The sequence below is a fragment of the Lepisosteus oculatus genome, chromosome 4, assembly GCF_040954835.1.
Source record: "Lepisosteus oculatus isolate fLepOcu1 chromosome 4, fLepOcu1.hap2, whole genome shotgun sequence".
Classification (NCBI taxonomy): Eukaryota; Metazoa; Chordata; class Actinopteri; order Semionotiformes; family Lepisosteidae; genus Lepisosteus; species Lepisosteus oculatus.
Window position 1 is genome coordinate 10134326 of NC_090699.1, and position 20440 is coordinate 10154765.

General features: G+C 43.4%; 2 protein-coding genes across 2 annotated transcripts in view; both read right to left on the bottom strand.

Annotated features, from left to right (window-relative positions):
- Positions 1 to 2789, bottom strand: part of LOC107076135 (complement C3-like) — a 38649-nt gene extending 35860 nt beyond the window's left edge. Inside the window, exons 1-4 of the mRNA XM_069188613.1 lie at positions 2701 to 2789; positions 1685 to 1874; positions 458 to 614; positions 207 to 277 (exon numbers count right to left, since the gene is read on the bottom strand). Of these exons, the coding sequence (XP_069044714.1) occupies positions 207 to 277; positions 458 to 614; positions 1685 to 1874; positions 2701 to 2768 (486 nt within the window). The 5' untranslated portion in view covers positions 2769 to 2789. The remainder of the gene's footprint in view (positions 1 to 206; positions 278 to 457; positions 615 to 1684; positions 1875 to 2700) is intronic.
- A 7788-nt stretch (positions 2790 to 10577) lies between these two features.
- Positions 10578 to 20440, bottom strand: part of LOC102687466 (complement C3-like) — a 49088-nt gene continuing 39225 nt past the window's right edge. The window contains exons 34-41 of the mRNA XM_069188614.1: positions 17302 to 17389; positions 16915 to 17004; positions 16007 to 16109; positions 15016 to 15105; positions 14000 to 14083; positions 13107 to 13190; positions 11956 to 12100; positions 10578 to 10844 (exon numbers count right to left, since the gene is read on the bottom strand). Coding sequence (XP_069044715.1) covers positions 10706 to 10844; positions 11956 to 12100; positions 13107 to 13190; positions 14000 to 14083; positions 15016 to 15105; positions 16007 to 16109; positions 16915 to 17004; positions 17302 to 17389 — 823 coding nt within the window. The 3' untranslated portion in view covers positions 10578 to 10705. The remainder of the gene's footprint in view (positions 10845 to 11955; positions 12101 to 13106; positions 13191 to 13999; positions 14084 to 15015; positions 15106 to 16006; positions 16110 to 16914; positions 17005 to 17301; positions 17390 to 20440) is intronic.

The following is a 20440-nucleotide window of genomic DNA, read 5'->3' on the forward strand; positions in this document are numbered from 1 at the left end:
GAACAGATAGTGAGAGAACCAGTCTGATCTCAGGCAGGCGTCTTCATTATGAAATAAACCTCTTTTCAAATCTTCACTGAGGTGTGCTGCATCTCCTTGTATCTCTGCACCCAGGATTATCCTAAACCTTGTCCCCAGATGAAGACATGAAGAATAGATTTCCTGGTGTAAGATTCCCTCTGTTGCACTGATGTTTTTCTCCTCACCTTAAACTCAATGGTCACTGAACTATTGATGGCAGTGGCTGCTGTTGAGGTGACAAAGGCTCTGTACAGCACTGTAACAGAAAGAGACAGAAGTTCACCTTCATGTTAAAACCACTCAGATTCTCCAGGTTGAAAAGCTCTATATAAATGTAATGAAGTGTTGTAACTATGACTTCCACATTTCTTGAATGAAATCAAGGTTTTTGCTTGAATTTGGGTTGGAATTAACTGATCTGAGATACAGAACTTACCTGTATCAGTGGGGTTGTATATAGGTTTGTCTGTCTGGACAAAGACGTACCCAGATTGGAAGAACAACAGCACCGTGGATTCTACCACATTTCCATTAAAATCGGCTGACAGATAGGCGTATTGATTGCTATCCCTTTGAAGACCTTGAGAAGGGATCTAGAAGAAAATAAAACCCAAAACATTGCCGTGACAGCCAGAGGAAAGTTCCAGGATTCTTCTGGGGTTTGAAGCCAGTTTGATTCAACTGTGACACCACAGGGTGACTCCCTTCAGTGACTCACTTACTGTACTCTCCTGAAAGGTATTTTGTTTTATTTTGAGAAATTGAAGCCAATGCAGTAACCTTTCTGTGGATGGAGTTATGCTTCAGTTCGGCTTGAACTCCAACCTGAGGAATTTAGGGATGACATTTGATCCTAGCTGCTCTCTTCACTCTCATGTTCAGAATACTGGACTAACATCAATTTTTTCCATCTCAGAAATATTGCCAGACTATATCCTATGCTGCAGAAAAAAAAACTAGTCAACATATTTGTCTTCTAGAAGTGATTATTGCAATGCCCTACTTGTTGGAGTATCAAAACCCACTCTGAACAAACTCCAATATGTTCAGGATTCAGCAGCCAGAATCTTGACCAGCAGTCACGCTATATCAGTCTTGGAATCCTTGCAATGACTTCAAATCGTGTTCAGAGTCGACTTCAAAATCCTCATGCTCACCTGTAAGGTTCTACATGGCTTTACACCTCAGTAACTGATTGACTTATTATCTCCCTACTCCCCCACTTCCTACTGTACCTTTTCTGTTCTCCTGTCTGTCCCCCCAAGCTCGTTTACATCCTATGGGTGACAGGGCCTTCTCTCGCTATACCACAGAGCTCTGGAATTCTATCCTTAAGGATATCAGAGAGTCACCTACCCTGAGTGCATTTAAGTCTAAACTCAAAATCTTTCTTTTTTTAGAAAGGTTTTTACTTAATTAGTGTCTGCTCCATTTTGTAATAACCATATATCTTCTGCTGCACTTTTAAGCACTTTCTTAAGGTAGGTGCTTGTTGTGTAATTTGCTTAGAACTGTTTTCTACACCTATTGTAAAGCATTTTGAGATGCTACTTTTTAAAAGTGCTATATAAAATAAGGTTTATTATTAGCAAATTACCATGATAAATGACAAAGATTTTGAAAAAACAAACATTGAGAGGTAGTAAGTGTACATTGATCTTACTCTTAAAGCCTTGAGCGCCTGATGTTTGTTTTCTGAGTTCAATTCCACAGTTGTCTCACTCAGAAGTTGTCGGCCAGGGAAGATAAGAGCCCTGATCGTCACATGAATTGTATTGCTGGTGCCCTGTGCCTCAAGGTACACATTTTCAGAACTATCCAGGCGAAAGAGGTTTGGAGCCATCAGTATGTACCTGCAAAGAGAAAAAGCTCTATTTTAAGGGACGGGTTTGTCTTCATCACCTGGAGACTGCTGTGGGTGTTGGTCTTGTCCCATCCTACAGTGTCAGACCTCAGCCTTGAGAAAAAAGGAGTTGTAAACAAAAGTTAAAGAGGAGGTCAAATCTCACCTAATCCCACCCACCCCCTCCTACTTACATATGAATGTCTTATCTCCTGCTAACTTGCTTGCAGAGTTTGTTTACACCTCTCTTCCTCCACCATGACTCATCCCTCATTAAAGGGTGGTAAGGGGTGGATCTGACAGCCCCCTCCTTACAGACAGATCATCGCACTCCTGAGTCAGCTGAGTTACCCCAATAAAGCTGTACCCCAATTTCATAAAACTGTTCACCCCAAACAGACAGATGTAGAAAACAGTACAGATAATAGAAATGGATCATATGGATATTTGGTCCACGGTTTGCCAACAGGGAAATCTGGTCCTGTCTGCCAGTTTGACCTAGTATAAGTGCGAGTAGATCCTTGGTTTGCTCTGGGCTGTCTGAATGGCTGAACAGGATTTTCTTCTCCACCTTCATTAGAGTATGACTGAGCTACTAAAATCCCATTATACAAGACTCTGAAGCGCTTATTTAACAAGCAAACTTGGAACAGCCAACATCAGATTCCACTGTGACGATAATGTGCTGTCTTTGATTTTCATGTAAAAAACAGAGAAAGCACGAACAGACTCTGAAAACACACGCTGTGTCAAAGTTAGCACTCTTGAGGTCCACAGTCTGGGATCTGTAGCCGTCAAGAGATTGACGAAGTAAAAGCCGAAAAAGACACACTCACAAGGGTTCGCCCAGAGAGAGCCCGAAGAAAGACGCCAGCAGGACACGACCGAGCCAGACCCCAGCCATCCTGTCAGCGTGTCTTTCAGATGTCTGGTGTGTGCAGATTCAGGCTCACTTCACATATATACTGACCAGATCAATACACTGTTAATCTGTAACCTGACGGCCTCCTGAGGAGGGGGGGGATGTCACACAGTTTGGCAGATCTTGATTTTTTTTGCTGGAATTCCACTAGGTCACAGCATTTACTCTCAGTTTTTATTATTTTACTATTCTAAAGAAAACAGAGACACGCAGAACCACAAAGAGCGTTGCAATATCCTTACATGACAAGGACGCCTTTTGATTCAACTGTACAGTGAACGGTGCAGCACCACCAGTGATAAATGGAAGTTAGTTCGGGGGGGATAACCAGGACAACTCAGTCTCACACAGCTGTCCCTCATCAGCATCATTGCACAAATTAGCTCAGCTAGCTCTATGTATCAAACACCGACACCTCCCTTTAGTTTTGTCTCAAGTATTCCTCCTCCAATGCCTCTCCAGCTCGTACTGCAGCTGCCCCTGGGTTCATTCAATCTGAAGAATATTTGAGGCTCCTCGATAACCAAGCACGTTAAGCCAAACATATCTCCCCATGTATTAAAAACATTCATTAAACATCCAATCACAACATCCAGTAGATGCCCCTACTGAAAAAAGAAATGGCAGGAGTGGAGTGGAGTTTTCCATGTATTAGACCTTTATAAAATTGCCGCACTCTGATTCTCTGCTTGTTGAGAGCAGCAGGCTATGCCTTCCTGTTAATGAAGAAGCCATATCTGCAGAACAGAACCTCAAACAGTCAAAGGTTCCCCTGAAGGCAAATAAACCCACACTCATTATTTGAAGAGTTTATTTAGAGAGAGCGTCAGTCAATACTGTCCCCTGGAATGGAAAAGGGCTCATTTACAGGAAACAATGTGCCTTCTCTTATATGATTTACTCTTATTTTGTGGTTCTCAGCTGATTTTACATATAATTCTGTGTTTTATGTCTTTTTTAAAGAAAAGGGAAATAGAAGAATATGACATGTTTCCAGTTCTCTGCCGGAGTTGGGATTAGTGTGGTACAATTTATGCAGAGATACTGTACAATAAAATGAAACAGTACAGAAGTCTTATTTTTGGATGGAATATGAACGGAACCTACACGTAAAGGAGATGAGTAGACAAATTGGATGCAAACAGCAGCATTTTCTAATATGCAATTGTATTAATCTTTTACCAATCTTATAAGTCAAACCATTTCAGCTGAAGCACATTTTTGCAAAGGCATTCATTTAATTTATATCTCAAAGATCTTAACAAGAATAGAAATAGCAGAAACATTTCATGATTTAAAGTACCACTTATTTCATAAAACACAAATACACAAAGCCAGCAGCCATATAACCCTGCAGCTCGCAGCTGGCAGCCCACTGAAGTTCAGCAGTTCATACAATCTCTTGCATTAGGACTTTGTCTTTTTCGCAGACCCCAGCTTGCTCTCCATGAGACACACAGACAGGGAGAGAAGCTGGGGGTCAGGCGCAGGGTCGGCTATTTATACAGCACCCCTGGAGCAGCTGGGGTTCAGGGCCTCGCTGAGGGGCCCCACGGAGTAGGATTCCTCTGCCGGCCGCGGGATTATAATGGAACAGAGACTGAAGGCTCTACGGCTGAAGTGTTTTGCCTTTTCTGTTTTGGTACGCTTCAGTGTCGAATTAACCCTCTGCTTGTGCCTTTGTAGTGTCGCAGCAATGCCTACAGAATTCAGCAATGGGAAGGAGTTTTAGAAGAGCCGTTCCGTGGACTTGACTACAGAATATTCCTCTTGAGTCCAGCCTGCAGGAATGCAGGGGAGACGGGCTGTTATCTCTGAGCTCATTATCTATAAGCCCCAAGTCATACACAGATCCAGCCATTCGGAATGCGTGTCGGATACCGAAGCAATTTGTGGAGCGGTGAAAGCTTAATGTGGTGTATGGAAGGGTTGGGGCTGTTGGGACTCCTGGTCAATCTTTTTTAGAAAAGTTGGATACTGTTTAGACTTTTATTAATTTTAAACTGTGCATTACAATATGTAAAATATTAAATTAATATTGTTTCTATTGTAACGCATACGGCCTCCATTGGTTGTGAAAGCCGGCTTAGCAGCGCGGTGACGCCCTTCCCTGTGAACAGCAGGGACTGCAGCTGCTGGGCTGACAGGGGGTTTCCCTTTGGCTTAAGTAGCTGGGTTCCTGTCGAGGGACGCCGGAGGCCTGGGTTTGAGTCCCCGACAGTGGGGGGCTGACCTGATGCGGCAGCGGCGAGGGCGCCCACGTGAACCCCATAGCGTTACACTATTTACAAAACCGAAATGACTCAGTTTTATTTGTATATATTGTAACGCTTACGGCCGACAGGCACTGTGTAAGAGCCGGCGTACCAGAGTGGTGACGTCGACGCCCTTCCCTGTGCTAGCAGGACTACAGCTAGTGGGCTCACCGGGCTGGGTCCCTGTTGAGTGACGTGGGAGTCCCGGGTTCGAGGCCCCGACGGTGGGGGGCCGACCTAATGCGGCACGGGCACCTGCCCTGCCTGAGCCCCCGTTGTGTTACAATATATAAACTTTATTATTATCACATGGCTTGTGAACGCAATGTGCTTCCTTCAGGTTTACTTCCGATTTAATAATCGCTATATTAGACGATAAACAGTAGAACCGCAATTATATTCGCCATTGTATTAACAGTTGCAACAGATACAAATCTTGACACAAATCCAAAACCTTTTAAACCAGAAGCTGTTAACTCTACTTCACCCCCGCAAGTCAAGAACCTGGTGTGCCCAGCAGCTGTTCTGTTGGGATTACACTACCAACGAGTCCCTGAGGCATACCATCCAAGGTTTCGAAATTATAAAAAAATCAAACCTTTGTTTGGGTGAGAGAAAAGGGTACCTTTTGAGAAGTCGTGTACTGCTTGCAAAGAAGCAGAGTGTGCTTGATGAATTTTAAAATCTGTCTGCCTGAGTGTACTGTAGCTTGTTTAATTGAGCTGTTCGGACACCTACGGAGATTCCAGATCTTAAGGTAAGGTCTGCCTCTTTCCCGGATATGCGAAATGATCCTTGTTAAGCTGCGAGTTCCTGAGTGATTTGACTTTCTATTTGTCTCCCTTTAGCTGAAAAAGAAGACGTTTGTACTTAATATTTTTGGAATCCGATTTACATATATTAGATTATTATTAATAATAATATTTACAGTTATTTATTATAAAACAGCTAACATCGACACAGATGCTGCTGCTGTTCGTAGTCTCTCATTAATTTAAAAAGCGCTGCATTCTGCGACACGGCATCCTTTAAATTTGTAGCACCTTGATCACCTTTGTCTGTCCGGGGGCTCACCCCGCTATGAGAACATGAATATCAATTCAACATTTAAATACTGTGATGCATAAAATTAATACCCTGATACAACAAGCTAAATACATATATCTATATCAATAAATTGATATTGTTAACGGCGCTCAGAAACTTAATGGTAGCGAATTCTTCAGAAATTAAGAAGCTTCATATTTTGTAAAAGGTCATGATTGTTGCAACAATAGGTTTATTCCGTGCTGAAAAGAGAAGAGAGAAAACACAACGTTTCGGCTGCGAAGCCTTCTTCAGGTGTGGACTTGTTACAGTTATGATCAGGAGAAAAAAAAAGTTGATTTTTTTTATTGATTTGTGGCTGCTGCGATTGCATCTTTTGCAATGGCGGGATAGTTGACCCTTCCAAATTGCTTTGTCGGTGATCCTGAATGTCAAGTAAATATACTGTGCTATATAAAGTTATTAAAAACGCCAATGTAAACGTCATATTTACAGGTGGGGAGCGGCGTCAGCATGCGTAGGCTGCAAAGGAACAAGTAATAAGTTTATTCCATGCTGGAAAAAAGAAGAGAGAAAACAACGTTTTGGCCTTGGAGCCTTCTTCAGGTGTGAGAGAGACAAGGCAGTAGGCAAAGGTAAAGTAGCGGGAGAACAAAGGCTGGGAGGGAGGAGGAGTGAGAGGCGGGAGCAGGGGACAGAAAGAAAGGCCAATCAAGAGGTGTGAAGTCAGAATGGGTGTAGAGAGGTGTGAAATGAAACCTACAATGAATGGAGAAAATGTAAAAGAACAGTAGTCTGTTGTTAAGAGAAGGGAGAAGGTGTGATCCTACAGTAGTTGCAGGATAAGTTTGGTTTCGGCAGTCTTACCGAAGGTTTCCGTAGTCATATTTACAGTCTGACAACACCATTTTATTTACAATTGGTTTCATCTGCCAATGCACTTCAAACTTGCATCACAAAGAAAATAAAAAAAAATGGTTGTAAAGTGCTCCAACGCCTTCTCAGTCAAGAACCAAGAGTTCAGATAGGTACTGCAGCTGCGTCAGCAGGCGTAGGCTGCAAAGGAAAGGGTAAAGGTTTATTCCCTGCTGGAAAGAGAAGAAAGGAAACAGCATTTTGGCAGTGGAGCCTTCTTCAGGAGTGAAGAACGGAGTGTGCCGATTCAATAGCAGCCTAAGCCTTCCCCCACTGCAATGAGAAAATACACAAAGAAAGCACTGAAAGAACTCCAAGGGACAATTTGTTGAAATATTCAAATGTTTCAAATTCAAATCCTGCAGCCTGTAGAGGAATCCAACTCCGCTGGGCCCCTGAGCAAGGCCCTTAACCCCAGCTGCTCCAGGGGTTCTGTATAAATGGCTGACCCTGTGCTCTGACCCCAAGCTTCTCTCCCTGTCTGTGTGTCTCATGGAGAACAAGCTGGGGTCTGTGAAAAGACAAATTCCTGTGAGAAATTGTATAGGGCCAATAAAGTGATGATGTTAATGTTCTAAAAAAATAATTGCATTGCTCAGTCTGAGTTTTAAATACACAATTTTGAAGGAGAGGTTTTCTTTTTTGTGTGATATATGGTTGGTGTGCTACTTTTTCATTTTGCTCCTAATATTTGACAAAATAGGAAGGTAGGACTGTATATGTTTGTATTTCTGTTTTCATTACTGGGTCATAAATGTGTTCATTTAAAAAAAACAGCCAATGAAAAGCCCAGGGAATTTCTAATTGTGCCAGTAAATTCATAGAACACTAAAGCTCTGAGTGCACATTTGTGCAGTTCCAAGGAAAGAGTCTTCATGGAAGCAAGAGATCCATCATCTCATTCTAAGCAAAACTCTCACAAATCTTCCCCTGCCTTACTGCCATTTTTATGATGTGTAACCACACCTTTGACTTTAACATCTGATCTTTGACTTTTGACCTTTGACCAGTCAGACAGGGCACACGCCCAGCCCTGGATGGTGAAGTCCTTAATAATGACTATGGTGTCACAAAACACAGCTGTTGTCTGGAATGCTCCTTTGGCATGTTTCACTTGTAACTGTTCCACAATCAATGTGATCTTTGAAGCTGAGGGCAAATTGCATAGCAAGAGCCTTTCATCAGTGGATTGGATCAGAATCTGGGTTTTATTGGAAATGTGGTTAGACTATTGGCAATTATTATTATTAATTTGGTTAATTAGGTGGATTCTGCACATTGGTGGTGGTGGAGGGGAGTCCCCATTACCTGTAAAGCGCTTTGAGTGGAGTATCCAGAAAAGTGCTATAATAATAATAATAATAATAATAATAATAATAATAATAAAGTTGTTGTTGTAAATGCAGATTTAAATATTGTTCACCTTTAATATTTTAACTGTGTAAGGTACCACTGAAACTGAAAGTTCAGAAGCCATTCCAGTATGTGTATCCAAGAACATACACTTTGAATAAGATCTAATCCTGGAATTCTCATGATGTAGAGCAAATTAATTCTGTCCGGTCACTTTGTTCATAAACTCAAAACCTTGACAAAGAAATTTAATAAGTGCTTGCAAAAAAGTATCGTTAAACTTAATTAGACAATCAGGTTTAGCTGATTTAGATCACTGAAAGCTTTGCTGCAATGAAAACAGCCTTCCAGGATAAGAAAAAAGGACCTCTCTTCTAAAGGAATGTGGATGAGAATTGAATATAGCAAATACGCAATTGCACAACAATGGCCAGCAGATGGCGGTATTTACCATTTACTCGTTCACCCACTCCCTGGGTTACCTGCTGTAAAGGTCTGATTCTGCAAGTTTTTATGTAACTCATATCTTACATAAGTCGGAATGCATCTTTCTTATCGGTGGTGTGAACCCATGGAGAGATTAGCCATTCATGATCTCACAGCGATTCTTTCCCAGCTGTATGTGCTGGAGTGGAAAGAGCGGCAGGAGAGCAGAACTGCAGGCTCAGCAGGGGCTATTGTACTTTAATGGTGCTGATCATGGAGGGGGGTAGATAGCAAGAGAGAGAACATATCAGAATGTTACAGTCCACAAGTGAGTGAGAGAAAGACAGGAAACTTTCCCTGTTTATAAACTGAGAGAAAAATGACATAAACATGTTTTATAGCCCTGTAATTAGATTTGTATGCAGTTAAAAACATCCACTTCAGTAAATTAGTGTTTATCCATTTGGGTGTGCATTTTTTATGTATTTATTATCCTCCTACAGATGGTAAAGGAAAAGCTCCTGTGTTGTAATTTCTGTAATGGAAAGTTACTGAGAAAAAGTGTTTTATCCTAAAAATGTTGTTTACGGGCAGAACTGTGTTGCAGAAGCAGCTGGATTCTTAGAACAAAGTGTGATGGCACCCAGCTCCTCAAGGGCACGGGATGTTTTAATAATGTTTATCTCTGCTGCTTGAAGAAGGGAGAATGAGAAACTAGGGACTCTCCCTGCTTGTTTTGAATCAGCCTTCACTTCTCCGCACAGACCAGTGATTGCTTTTTCCCCTTCCCGGGGGTTTTAAGTGTCTACGTCCTGGATGGATCTTCCGGCCGTTGGGTTATGGACTGCGCCCTTACTTCCAGTTTTTGACATTCCTAGACTTGTCACTGCCGTCACCACCCCTTCTCTGTCAACCCGTCCTGACCCTGCTGGATCTTCCCCTGATGTCCTTCTCCAGACCCTTCCGGATTGTACCGTCACGCATAGGGTCTTTAACAACGCACTCCACAGGAGTCTCACCCGGCTCCTGTGCCAGCCACAGTGTGTGAAGTATGGTGATGCAGAGATTTGGCGCACCAGGAGAACGGTTTCAGGAACAAAGTACGATCCTAATCCTGGCATTCTCATGCAGTAGAGCAAATTCATCCTGTCCTGTCTCATTGTTCGAGAAGGCAAAATCAGCTGTTAACCATATGGCATATCAACCATATAGGGACAGTATGGTGGCTCTGTGGCTCAGGATCTGTGCCTGTAGCTGGAAAGTTGCTGGTTTGTATCCTGTGGCCGGCAGAGGAATCCTACTCTGCTGGGCCACTGAGCAAGGCCCTTAACCCCAACTGCTCCAGGGGTGCCATATAAATGGCTGACCCTGCGCTCTGACCTCAAGCTTCTCTCTCCCTGTCTGTGTGTCTCATGGAGAGCAAGCTGCAGTCTGTGAAAAGACAAACTCCTAATACAAGAAATTGTATCTGGCCAATAAAGTGATCTTATCTTATAACCATAATGGAGACATTTCATATATGCTTGCACACAGTGTTGAACTTTGGTTAACAGTCTAATTAAGAATCAAGAGCTAATTTACATCATCGAGAGCTTTGCTGCAGTGAAATCTGTAAAGAAACACAGCTGTCCAGCACTAGGATTGGAGACCCACGATCGAATGGGATGTAGATAGAAATTGAAAGACAAATGCAGAATTCTACAACACTGGCCACTAGAGGGCGGCATGTAGCATCGCTACTAAGTCTAAACCAAACTCGTGACATGGGTAGAATAAATAGGTGTGATTAAACATCTTGATGATACTCTACAGAATTTTATTTCTATGATGTTTGAGAACAACAATTAAATGTCAGAACAAGCCCTTTTTAGTTACCGGCGTTTCACTGAATAGTACTACTGAACAGCTTGGTGAGAGAGTCGATCAGGAAGGACATCCATAACCAAGCTCACTGCTAACAACCGCAAGATCTTCACAGGTGCTCTCGTGTTCACTGGATTGACAGTCTGGTCCTTCCGGCCACCACTCGATCCAAGTTTCTGACCCCAGGATGTATATGTAGCTAAAAGTCAGAAGAATAAGAGGCCATTTTACTGAAGTCCACTCTTAACCCACAGCAAAGCAGATCATTGGTAACTGTCTCTCCTCCTGGTTGTCAGGGCTTTAGCAGAACACTCCCAAAGGCAATGACCCACAATCTGAGTGAATGCGCTGCCAGATAAAAAAAAATGAAGGGAAAAATACTACATTGATAACCCAAAACATTTGATTTTATGGGATTATTTTTTTAGGTATAGGCTTCATTTAGGATACTAAAATAATTTGTGTGAGAGCAGTGCCGGACTGCAGGATAAATGTAAAATGAACATTGAGTTATTTATCGTGTTTGTTTGGGAGCACATTAACTTCAGCATATGGAGCTCCTGTGTGACATTATCAGTTCTGCAGCTCGTCTGAAGGACACTGTGCTGGGATACAGTACTGACCTTCTTAACTGCAACCTAGGAAAATAGATGTTTCTAGCCTGATTACACACCAGCAATTCATGTGGGCTTTCTAGGTGCTCTTGAGCATGCCATTAAGAGATTACATCACACCTCCTGACATGACATCACAAGAACACCAGAAGAACATGATGACTCATAGTGTCACTACTGTTTGTTCATGTAAAACTTGACTAAGTCTGGTGTATAAAGAGAGAAGTGGCCCTGCTCTCATGCTCCCCCTGCTGGCCTGAGGGTGTCATTAAACAAGGTGATGATCCTTTTGGGAATTCAAGAGTAGAGTTTATTGCCATCTGCATAAGTGCAATGAGATGCTTATTTGCATGTGTGCTCCAATGCAAATACGTCAGGGAATTACCAAAAACAAAAACACTGAACAGTGGCAACAACAACAAGTTAAATAACATACATACAAAAAAAACACCATTGTGAGCCAGTGGTATGGGTAGAGTTCAGTAATCTGACAGCTTGAGGGAAGAAGCTGAGTCTAGGCGTTCGTGCCTTTATGCTCCTAAAGAGCCACATGGAACATGTTGCCAATCTCTGGCACCATGTTGGATTAAACTTGATTTGAAAGTTGGATCAACATGATCAAACGTCCAAACACGAAAAGTAAAAAAGAGAATGGCAACTGGCAAGTTCCCTGTTATTGAAAGAAAAGCAACTCACGGATCCGTATCTGTCTTTGGACACAACTGATCCTGCGGCCGTCCGATGATGAAATACTTCTGCCCCTCTCTCAGGCCCAGAGTGTCTCTGCAGGCCACGTGAGAGAGGAACATTCTTTGAACTGGCAGACTGAACAGCTCATCTCCTGTGAAAAGACATGCCCTTTCTCTTTAAGGATAGCAGTGGCCTTCCTGTCTGAGTGGAACAGGCTGAAGAGTGACCCATCTGTGAAGAGGACCTGATGCCATTGCTGACGAGTCCATCGCAGCCTCTGTCTGGCCCAAGCCAGTCGGGTGTGATGTCTAGGAGGTGTGAGCAGAGGGCCTCTGACAGGTCGCCTTGCTCTGAGGCCAGCAGCATGGAGCCTCACTGTCCTGTCACTGATGCGGGCATTGTGTCTGCCGGCAGTTTCTGCAGCAGAACGGGTGGCAGATCTGAAACGATCTCTCAGATGGACCTGTCTGATGTGTCGGTCCTGCTCTGGTGTGGTCACTCGAGGGCGACCGGATCATGGACAGTCATCTGTCCTGTGGGTCTGCTGAAACCTTCTCTGCAGTCGGGACACAGTGGAGCGGCTTACTCCATAGTGTCTGGCAACGCTGGCACATGACATGCCTGCCTGCAGCATGCCAATGGCCCTCTCCCTTGCTTCTGGTGACATTGGAGGCATTATGGAAATCACATGGAAATTGCATCACTACGTGTGGCCTTTTTCTTGTAGTGACCTAAGCTCCGAATGAAGGCCTTTTTAAAGGTGACCTGATCAGGTATTGTTCCACCTGGACCTCATTGGGTGAAAGTGTATCTAATGAGCTATCGTGTGATTGGCGAGTTGTAGCAAGCTGTATTGCTGGTCAGAGGGCTTAAAACCAAATGAAAACTTTTTTGTGAAAGTACAAAAGCTATAACTACAGTATTCTCATTCCAGAAAATGTGCATTTCTTTTTTCCATCAATATACAGTATATAACGTTTTCACATTCTGTTCCTCTGCGAACCGAGCCAATTTAAAAGGTAAGCCAGTAAACAAGACAATACAACTGACAGTGCTACTCATTTAGATTAACGGCATTTGGCTTGTCTGACGAAGCATCTGCACAGGACACTGAGTCAGCCATTGCAGGCCAGAGGCCTGAGAGGGAAGAAAGCTACCTTGTTTCAAGACAGCTTCAATCTCCATGATGTATTCCTCATAGCTGCTGGAAGGGTTTCTCTTGATTAATTTGGCTTTAAAAACTGCAGAGAAAACACAACAAAAATGGCTTCTAAAATGTAGAAGTACTCACATACTGTATGTCAGTAGAGATCACTCTGCAAACATATACCTACAGTTACACATTCATATACAGTAGAACTGAGTACATGTATAGATCATGTGGTCTCTCATTTGGGAAATTGAGAGACGGGCACTGCACAGATCTGTGGTGCCTGATTCTTGCTGTAAGAGTGGAGCACTCCATTCATTCTTCTGCACTGCAATTATATAGGTATGGTAATAATTACAGTAGCTCAACATGGAATCCCAAATGCATTGTGTCCAAACATTCAATAAACGCCAAACAAAGTGTTAACTTGAATGTTAGCATCAGCAGTCCTGATTCTAGAGAGATGGGGGCTTTTGTGCTCTTTTAATGGGACTTAAACTCATTGATCATTTTGTTTTTTAGTGTAAATGAAGAGGTCTTGCTACTCATTGAGTAAACAGAACTCCTTTAAGCGAATCCTTTAAACTTAGCGTTGTACACTGGCATTAATAGACACTTTATCATCAGAACTGTTAATGAATTGCACGTTAGTAACAATGTAATATAAAAATGTGTTTGATTGCCATTGACAGTATACTGTCATACCAAGTTAACAGATGTGTTCCATCTCCAAATAACAAAGACCCACTGAGGCATGTGTTTAGTTTCATTCTCTGTGACAAAGAACCTTTTTACCACGTTTCCACATCTATAGCAGGTTATGTTGTTCAGAGACCAGTTATTTGTACTTCCCTACTCCAGATTCAAAAGGTAAAAGGTCAAGATTAAAAGTTGTGGTACCGTAGTTAGTAGCAGTGCATGCTTTAATCAATCGCCTATCCACAGTAATTTCCTCATCCTTCTTCTTCAGTGCACTACAGCTTTCTGTAGAGAGAAAGAAATCACGAATCATTCATTTTGAATTTTACCTGTTAGTTATTTCAGCTGTTCTACCAATTATCCCTGAGTGTGTTTGACAAGATGTTGATGCAGGGTTCCAGTTCTTCATGGGGCTGAGGGTGTCTTCACTTCAGCTGTAGCAGCAGTGCTCGGGCGGAGCGGTGGCACTGTGGCTAAGGATATGTGCTTGTGGCTGGAAGATTGCCAGTTTAAATCCTATGGCCAGCAGTGAAATCCTATGCTGTTGGGCCCCTGAGCAATGCTCTTAACCTCAACTGCTCCAGGGGTGCTGTATAAATGGCTGACCCTGTGCTCTGACCACAAGCTTCTCTCTCCCTGTCTGTGTGCCTGTGTGTCTCATGGAGAGGAAGCTGGGGTATGCAAAAAGACAAATTCCTAATGCAAGAAATTGTATCTGGCCAATAAATGTATCTTTAATCTTAATTGTTAATATGCTACAGGTCAGTTGGGAAGGCTTTTTAGAAAGGCTTCTCTCTGGCCTTGACTGGACACCAACTCTAGTACAAAAAATCCCTGCTGATCCAAGCCTGCAGGAAGGCAGGGATGAGGGGCTTCCTTCATGTGCAGCACATCCTGGGACTGTATCTCCACTGGGATGTTCCCATAGTTTTCACTGGGGAAATTTCAGATTTTCGGTACGTGGCATGAAGTGTCGACCTCTGGCTATTGGAAACAATAAACATCTCTAAAACTTGCAGGGTTCCCACTCTGAAGAACTGGAACTGTCCTTCCTTGCATTACAGATCACATGGGTCTGCAACCTTTATTTCATAAAACCTTCCCAGAGATGAGTTGGTCATTATCAGCTCTTATCGAATCTTGTGATATGATGTAGTCCATAGACTTCCAGCATGCTTTTGGAGTTTAATGCTCTTCCTTGGCCGACTGGGTCGTACCTTCGGCGCATCGACAAACACTGTCCCTGCAGATCCTTCCTAGTTGGGCCTGCTTCTTGACTGGGTGATAGAACCTTGTGCAGCGGATATCTGAAAGAGAGAAGGTTTTAGTCTTTCCCCAAGTTCATTGAGAAATATTTTATAATCATGTGACTTTGTGTGGAAGACTGTGACTGTGCACTCAGGATGGATCTCCCAAAGGCCATTAATTTTTCAATAAGCCGGATGCTCCCAATCTCAATCAGGCAATTGAACATATTATTTGAAGCCCCTGCTTATTCAGTGCCCAGACATTGAGCTACGCGCTCAGTGCTAATCTTTGCAGTACCGAAACACTCATCCAACCGATGCCTTCTTTTCCCCCTGGATTCGCATGCACTGAATCAGTGGTGCCATTCAGCTCTCGCTGCTTTTTTTTGGCTCATAATTTTTCCACTCTTTTCTTTTTCGTTGTCTCCTCCAAAGTTATGTCTCCCCCAGCCTTCTCTGCTGCTGTTTTCATCCCGCTAGGAACCTTGGCATTATTTCAGACCGTTTCATTCCAGCCAGCCTCTCTGCTGCATCAAGGCAGCCCTTTTCCTGGCTTAATACTAACAGTTGTATTTAAACCATTCTCTCTGCTGCATTAAGGCAGCCTTTTTTAGACTGTATTGTTCAGACAGCTACATTTTCAATCAGCCTGCATTATTACTTCATCTTCGCCCAGGGGTGTCCAATCCTGATCTTGGAGAGGGTGTTGTGTCTGCAGGTTTTCTTGGTCTCTTTAAAGCTGCAGCGACTGAGAAACTGGGGGATGCTGTGAAATTGATCCAGTTAGGAAAAGTAACCAGATGGTTTAGCTCATAAATAGCTGTGCTGCAATGAAACCCTGCAGACACACTGACTAATGGCCAGCACCCAGGGACCATGTCTGAAAAGCCCTCGTCTAAAGCAAATGTGTAGATTTATATGGAACTGTAACTCTGGAGAGAAAGGGTTCTTTTGCCCTTACCATTGGTGTAATACCCATAGATTGTCACACTGGAAGGCTGGATGAGTTTCACCTCAAACATCTGGTGCAGGGTGATAGAGAGGCACTGTGTTTCGTTCAGAACCTGCCGGGTTGATCACACAAGAAATCAAAACAATGAAATTATCGTGTACAAATTGCAGACTTTACTGCATCAGAGAGGCAAGCAGCCTTTCTCAAGATTGGCGTAGGTCGTAGCATCTGAAATTTCCTTGCATTTCATTTCTTGCTAGCTGTTATTAATTTAGCTGGATTTTCAGCTTTTTATGTGGTTGACTTTCATCTTCTGAGACCACTTTCTAACGTTTAATACTGATATTTTTCAAAAGAAAAAAATGTGGAGGAGAGAAGCATTTGGAATAAGCATTTTGGAATAAAGTGCTTTAGGACCAGCTTGTGAAATATGCACACCACAGCACCTGCAAACCTATTATTTTCTATGATTGTCTATTATTATCATTGTATGGACTTCATGAACAGTTCAGTACAGTTTCAAGCAATTGTGTGTAACACTCTGAGATGGCTTCAGGTTACCATTAGCAAGGTTTCCTTGTCATTCACTGTTGAGCCAGTTAAGGTGGTTAAGTTACCTTGCCTCGATAACCATGAAAGATTGTGAGGCAGCTACAGGAGGTGGTGGGGTATTGGGTGGACACAGGCTGTCTACCAACTCTTAGTTGAAACTCTATCATTTAGATGCTAAGCACCTAAGCTTTATGCCCAATAAAAATGAATGGTGAGTGAGAGAGAGACTGTCTTGCTATCCTATCACTTACAGTATACCCTACAATACCTAAGGATCGTGCTTTGGAAAGCTACATGATGAGAGGCCATTTTTCACTCAGTTCTTTGTCCTATCATTTATACACTGCAGCCCCTAAAGACTATACCTTGTAAAGATGAATGATGAGAGATCCTCTCTCGCTCAGCTCTTTGTCCAGATTAAAATGGTCGATATATCGGTCCACTCTGTTTTGTAACTTTTGCAACAAAAAAAACACATATTTTAACAGTACATTCAGTACATTCAGACTAGCCCAGGCTACAGCTGCTAATTCCTCAATTTCAGAATCAAGAAATCAGGAAGGACTATCAGGATCATTAGTAGTGCTGTAAACAAGAGCTTTGCAACAATATGTGATGAGAAAAGTCACCTCATCAGAGCTTTGTTTTTTTCTTAACTACTGCCAGCGGGTTTGAGGAACATTAATTGCAATGTCGAAATGTTACAAAAGAAGAAAGTGTAGTCTGTCAGCCCAAGCGGGACATTTGCATACATTTTGAAGGTTCTCTAATGAGGGCACGCAGCCGGTGGGCAGGGAGATGTCCAGTATGGTCATGGTAGCATCGTGGTCACCCAAGTACCTGGGGACAAGACACAGGTAAGGCAGTCCAAGGTTATTTTAGCATGGTATCATACAGATTTTCAGCGTCTGTTAGAGTGCAGAGTGTCACGATCACTACTCCTCCTCTTAAGGGTGCTCCAGCCCTTCCTTGTTCTACCTCATCCCCCACACCTGTGCCTTATTCCAGCCCCTCTTTAGTTTCACCTTAAAAGCCAGACGTAGACATCACTCAACGCTCTTCATTGAACCCTGTTTCGTGAGAGCCCGGGTCCTGCTGCATCTGGCTCCGTTACGATTTTAACCTTCTGTTCCTGATCCCCCCCGCCGGTTCCGACCCAGTTCCCGTGTTTTAACCCCCGGATGGATCTCCTGGCCTTGGACTCTCGTTTCTGTCTTGGATTACCCGTTTGGACTTTTACATGGATTGTTCGCCCCGGAATCACTCCCCCTGGACACCTGCACCCCTTGGACACGCCCCCTGTCTCCATACCCTCTCCTGCATGGCTTTTCCCCCAGTGTTTCCTCACTAATCCAGATCGTGTCGTCTGCATAGGGCCTGGAAAGAACTGTTCGTGACACAGAGTACAGCACATTCACAAAGGTATGCACCAAAGATACACGTTAAGAAAACATTGCACTGCAGTTATTCAGCGACGAGATACGTTTCTGGATTATTCTATTTTGCCAATGCCAATCCATATGTGCCAATGCGCCGATATTCACTCCAGGACCTAGAGGGGGTGCTCTCTTTTCTGTTTTTCATTTCACCCAGGTTCCCTTACTGACTTGACCTGAACCAGTCGTATTCTTGATTGGCCTTTCTTACCACTCTTTCAGGTCTTTACTCATGCCTTATACAACCTGCTGGACTGCGACCCTTCGAGATCAGTGGTGAATAATACGGATCTACTGCATTAAAGCCAGTGCCTCTGAGTATGTTCTAAAACCTTAAATAATTGAGACACATTTAGCGTGCGTTTTTAGTGCATTCAGAGCTTACATGCTGTGGTGGATGGTGCTTCTCAGGAGATACGGGCACCGGCCTTTCTCCCAAATTGAATATTAAAGAGAATGATGTGCAGACAGTCCTTCATTTACTCACTCTTGAGCCATAGGCACAGTGCGTTTCATTACAGTATACTTTGATATCATCCTGCTCTATGTACTGCCTATGTCATTATATCCTAATATCCTCTTCTATATTTTGCAATATAATACTGTAACGCATACAGCCGCCATTGCAGGTTGTGCGAGCCGGCTTACCAGCGCGGTGACGTCATCGCCTTTCCCTGTGAATAGCAGGGACCGCAGCCGCCGGGCTGATGGGAGATTTCCCTTTAGCTCAACTGGCTGGGTCCCTGTTGAGTGACGCCGGAGGCCCAGGTTTGAGTCCCCGACGGTGGGGGGGCCGACCTGAGGCAGCAGCGGTCAGGACGCATACCCACGTGAACCCAAGAGCGCTACAATACACTACATTTTGCATATACGCAGTGTAAGATGACCAGGGGAAGGGTCATCCAGGACAGGTATTTCAGGAACGACCTGCTCAATATACTCGACTTAGACCTGAGCAAGATGGCCGCCAAGAGAAACCACTTGACCCGCAGTTGGAAAGGGCTTATTCCTAAAAACAAGGAGATACAGGTGTGTCTCGTCAGGAAACAAAATATGAATGCCCCGGAAGGGGTGAACTTGTGTGGAAGCCAGTAGGTGAATGCATTTTGGAGGAGATAGAGGAATCGGGTCAGTGTTTGAAAGGATTGAAGAATTACAGATTAACGGAAGGAAATATGGATTCCGGTTTACAGTTCGTGGCTTGGATGCGACGCGGATTTGTGGTACATTATGGACTTTGGAACTCGGATTGAATAAGGATTGAGAGGATGGGTTGGGGACTGGGTTGGAAGATAAATGGACTGGAGAAACCGAGTAAAACTCCACGGAAATTAAAGAAGAAAAGTGTGGTGTGAGTACTTTTTCTCATTTATGTAAAATTTTCCCCCGGAGACACCACAGAATTTATACATAAGCAGAAGACCTGTATTGAAAGGGGCAACAAAACAAAAACATGGATTTTAAGGCTATACAAATTAACAAGGGGTTCTTGGTTCCTTTATCCAGTAATCCAATCACTGAATCCAGTCATTAGCCAATTACATCATGATCCCAAGCAGTTGACACTTAGTTGACCAAGTACTCCTAGAGATGGAGAAGCTTGACTTGACTAGGGTATTCTTGGTGAGCTGCAAGCATGTAAACTCACCCCACCATCCCCCTGACAGTGGCTTGCAAGACACTCACAAAGCACAAGCTCTCAGTGAAAACTACTTGATGCTGCATCTGTAGTAAGACGTCTGGGATTCAGTGTAAAAAATAATGAATGAAGGGTTGTCATTGTACATCATACATTGACACATACTTGAGCCTTATCTGGAGTGAGGGTCTTGGGTATCTCCTCATGTTGGATGACTAGGAGGGAGGTTTATTACAGGAAAAAGCAAAAGGGACTGTTGTTTCGAAAGGTTAGTTTTTGACAACACTGTTCTCTTTGCTGTGTTTGCTCATCTGCCCCCATGTGGAGAATTTAATGAGACTAAGGTGCGAATGACACATTCCAGGGCACAAAAGAGAATAGAGGGTGAGCCTCTAGACTCATGCCTGTTGGCCTGTGAATTTGAGGTCTTGCAGCAGACAGTGCTGTTGTACCTTTGAGAAAGATGCTGTATCCCAGTCCACCAGCTGTATAAGTGGGGACCTTTGCAGCATTGTTGGGGGGGGGGGGTGATCCCTGTGATAGACGTTGTGTTTCTGAGAGTGTGGGTCATGTGTACTCTGTCCAGTTAAAGCTACTGGCACATCTTGTAAAATGAACCAGTGTGCACTGGAATGCTTGTCAGTGTTTTGGGAACCTGTGTACTGTGTGATGAAAGTGCCGTACACAGCCTTGCTTGTACACAAAGCATTGGTGTGAAGGTGAATCACCCATCTTAATGAAATGCAGCAGTGCAGACTAGTGCACTCACCTCATACAGATTTCCAGTGTGTAGGACCTGATGCAGTTTGGACTAGT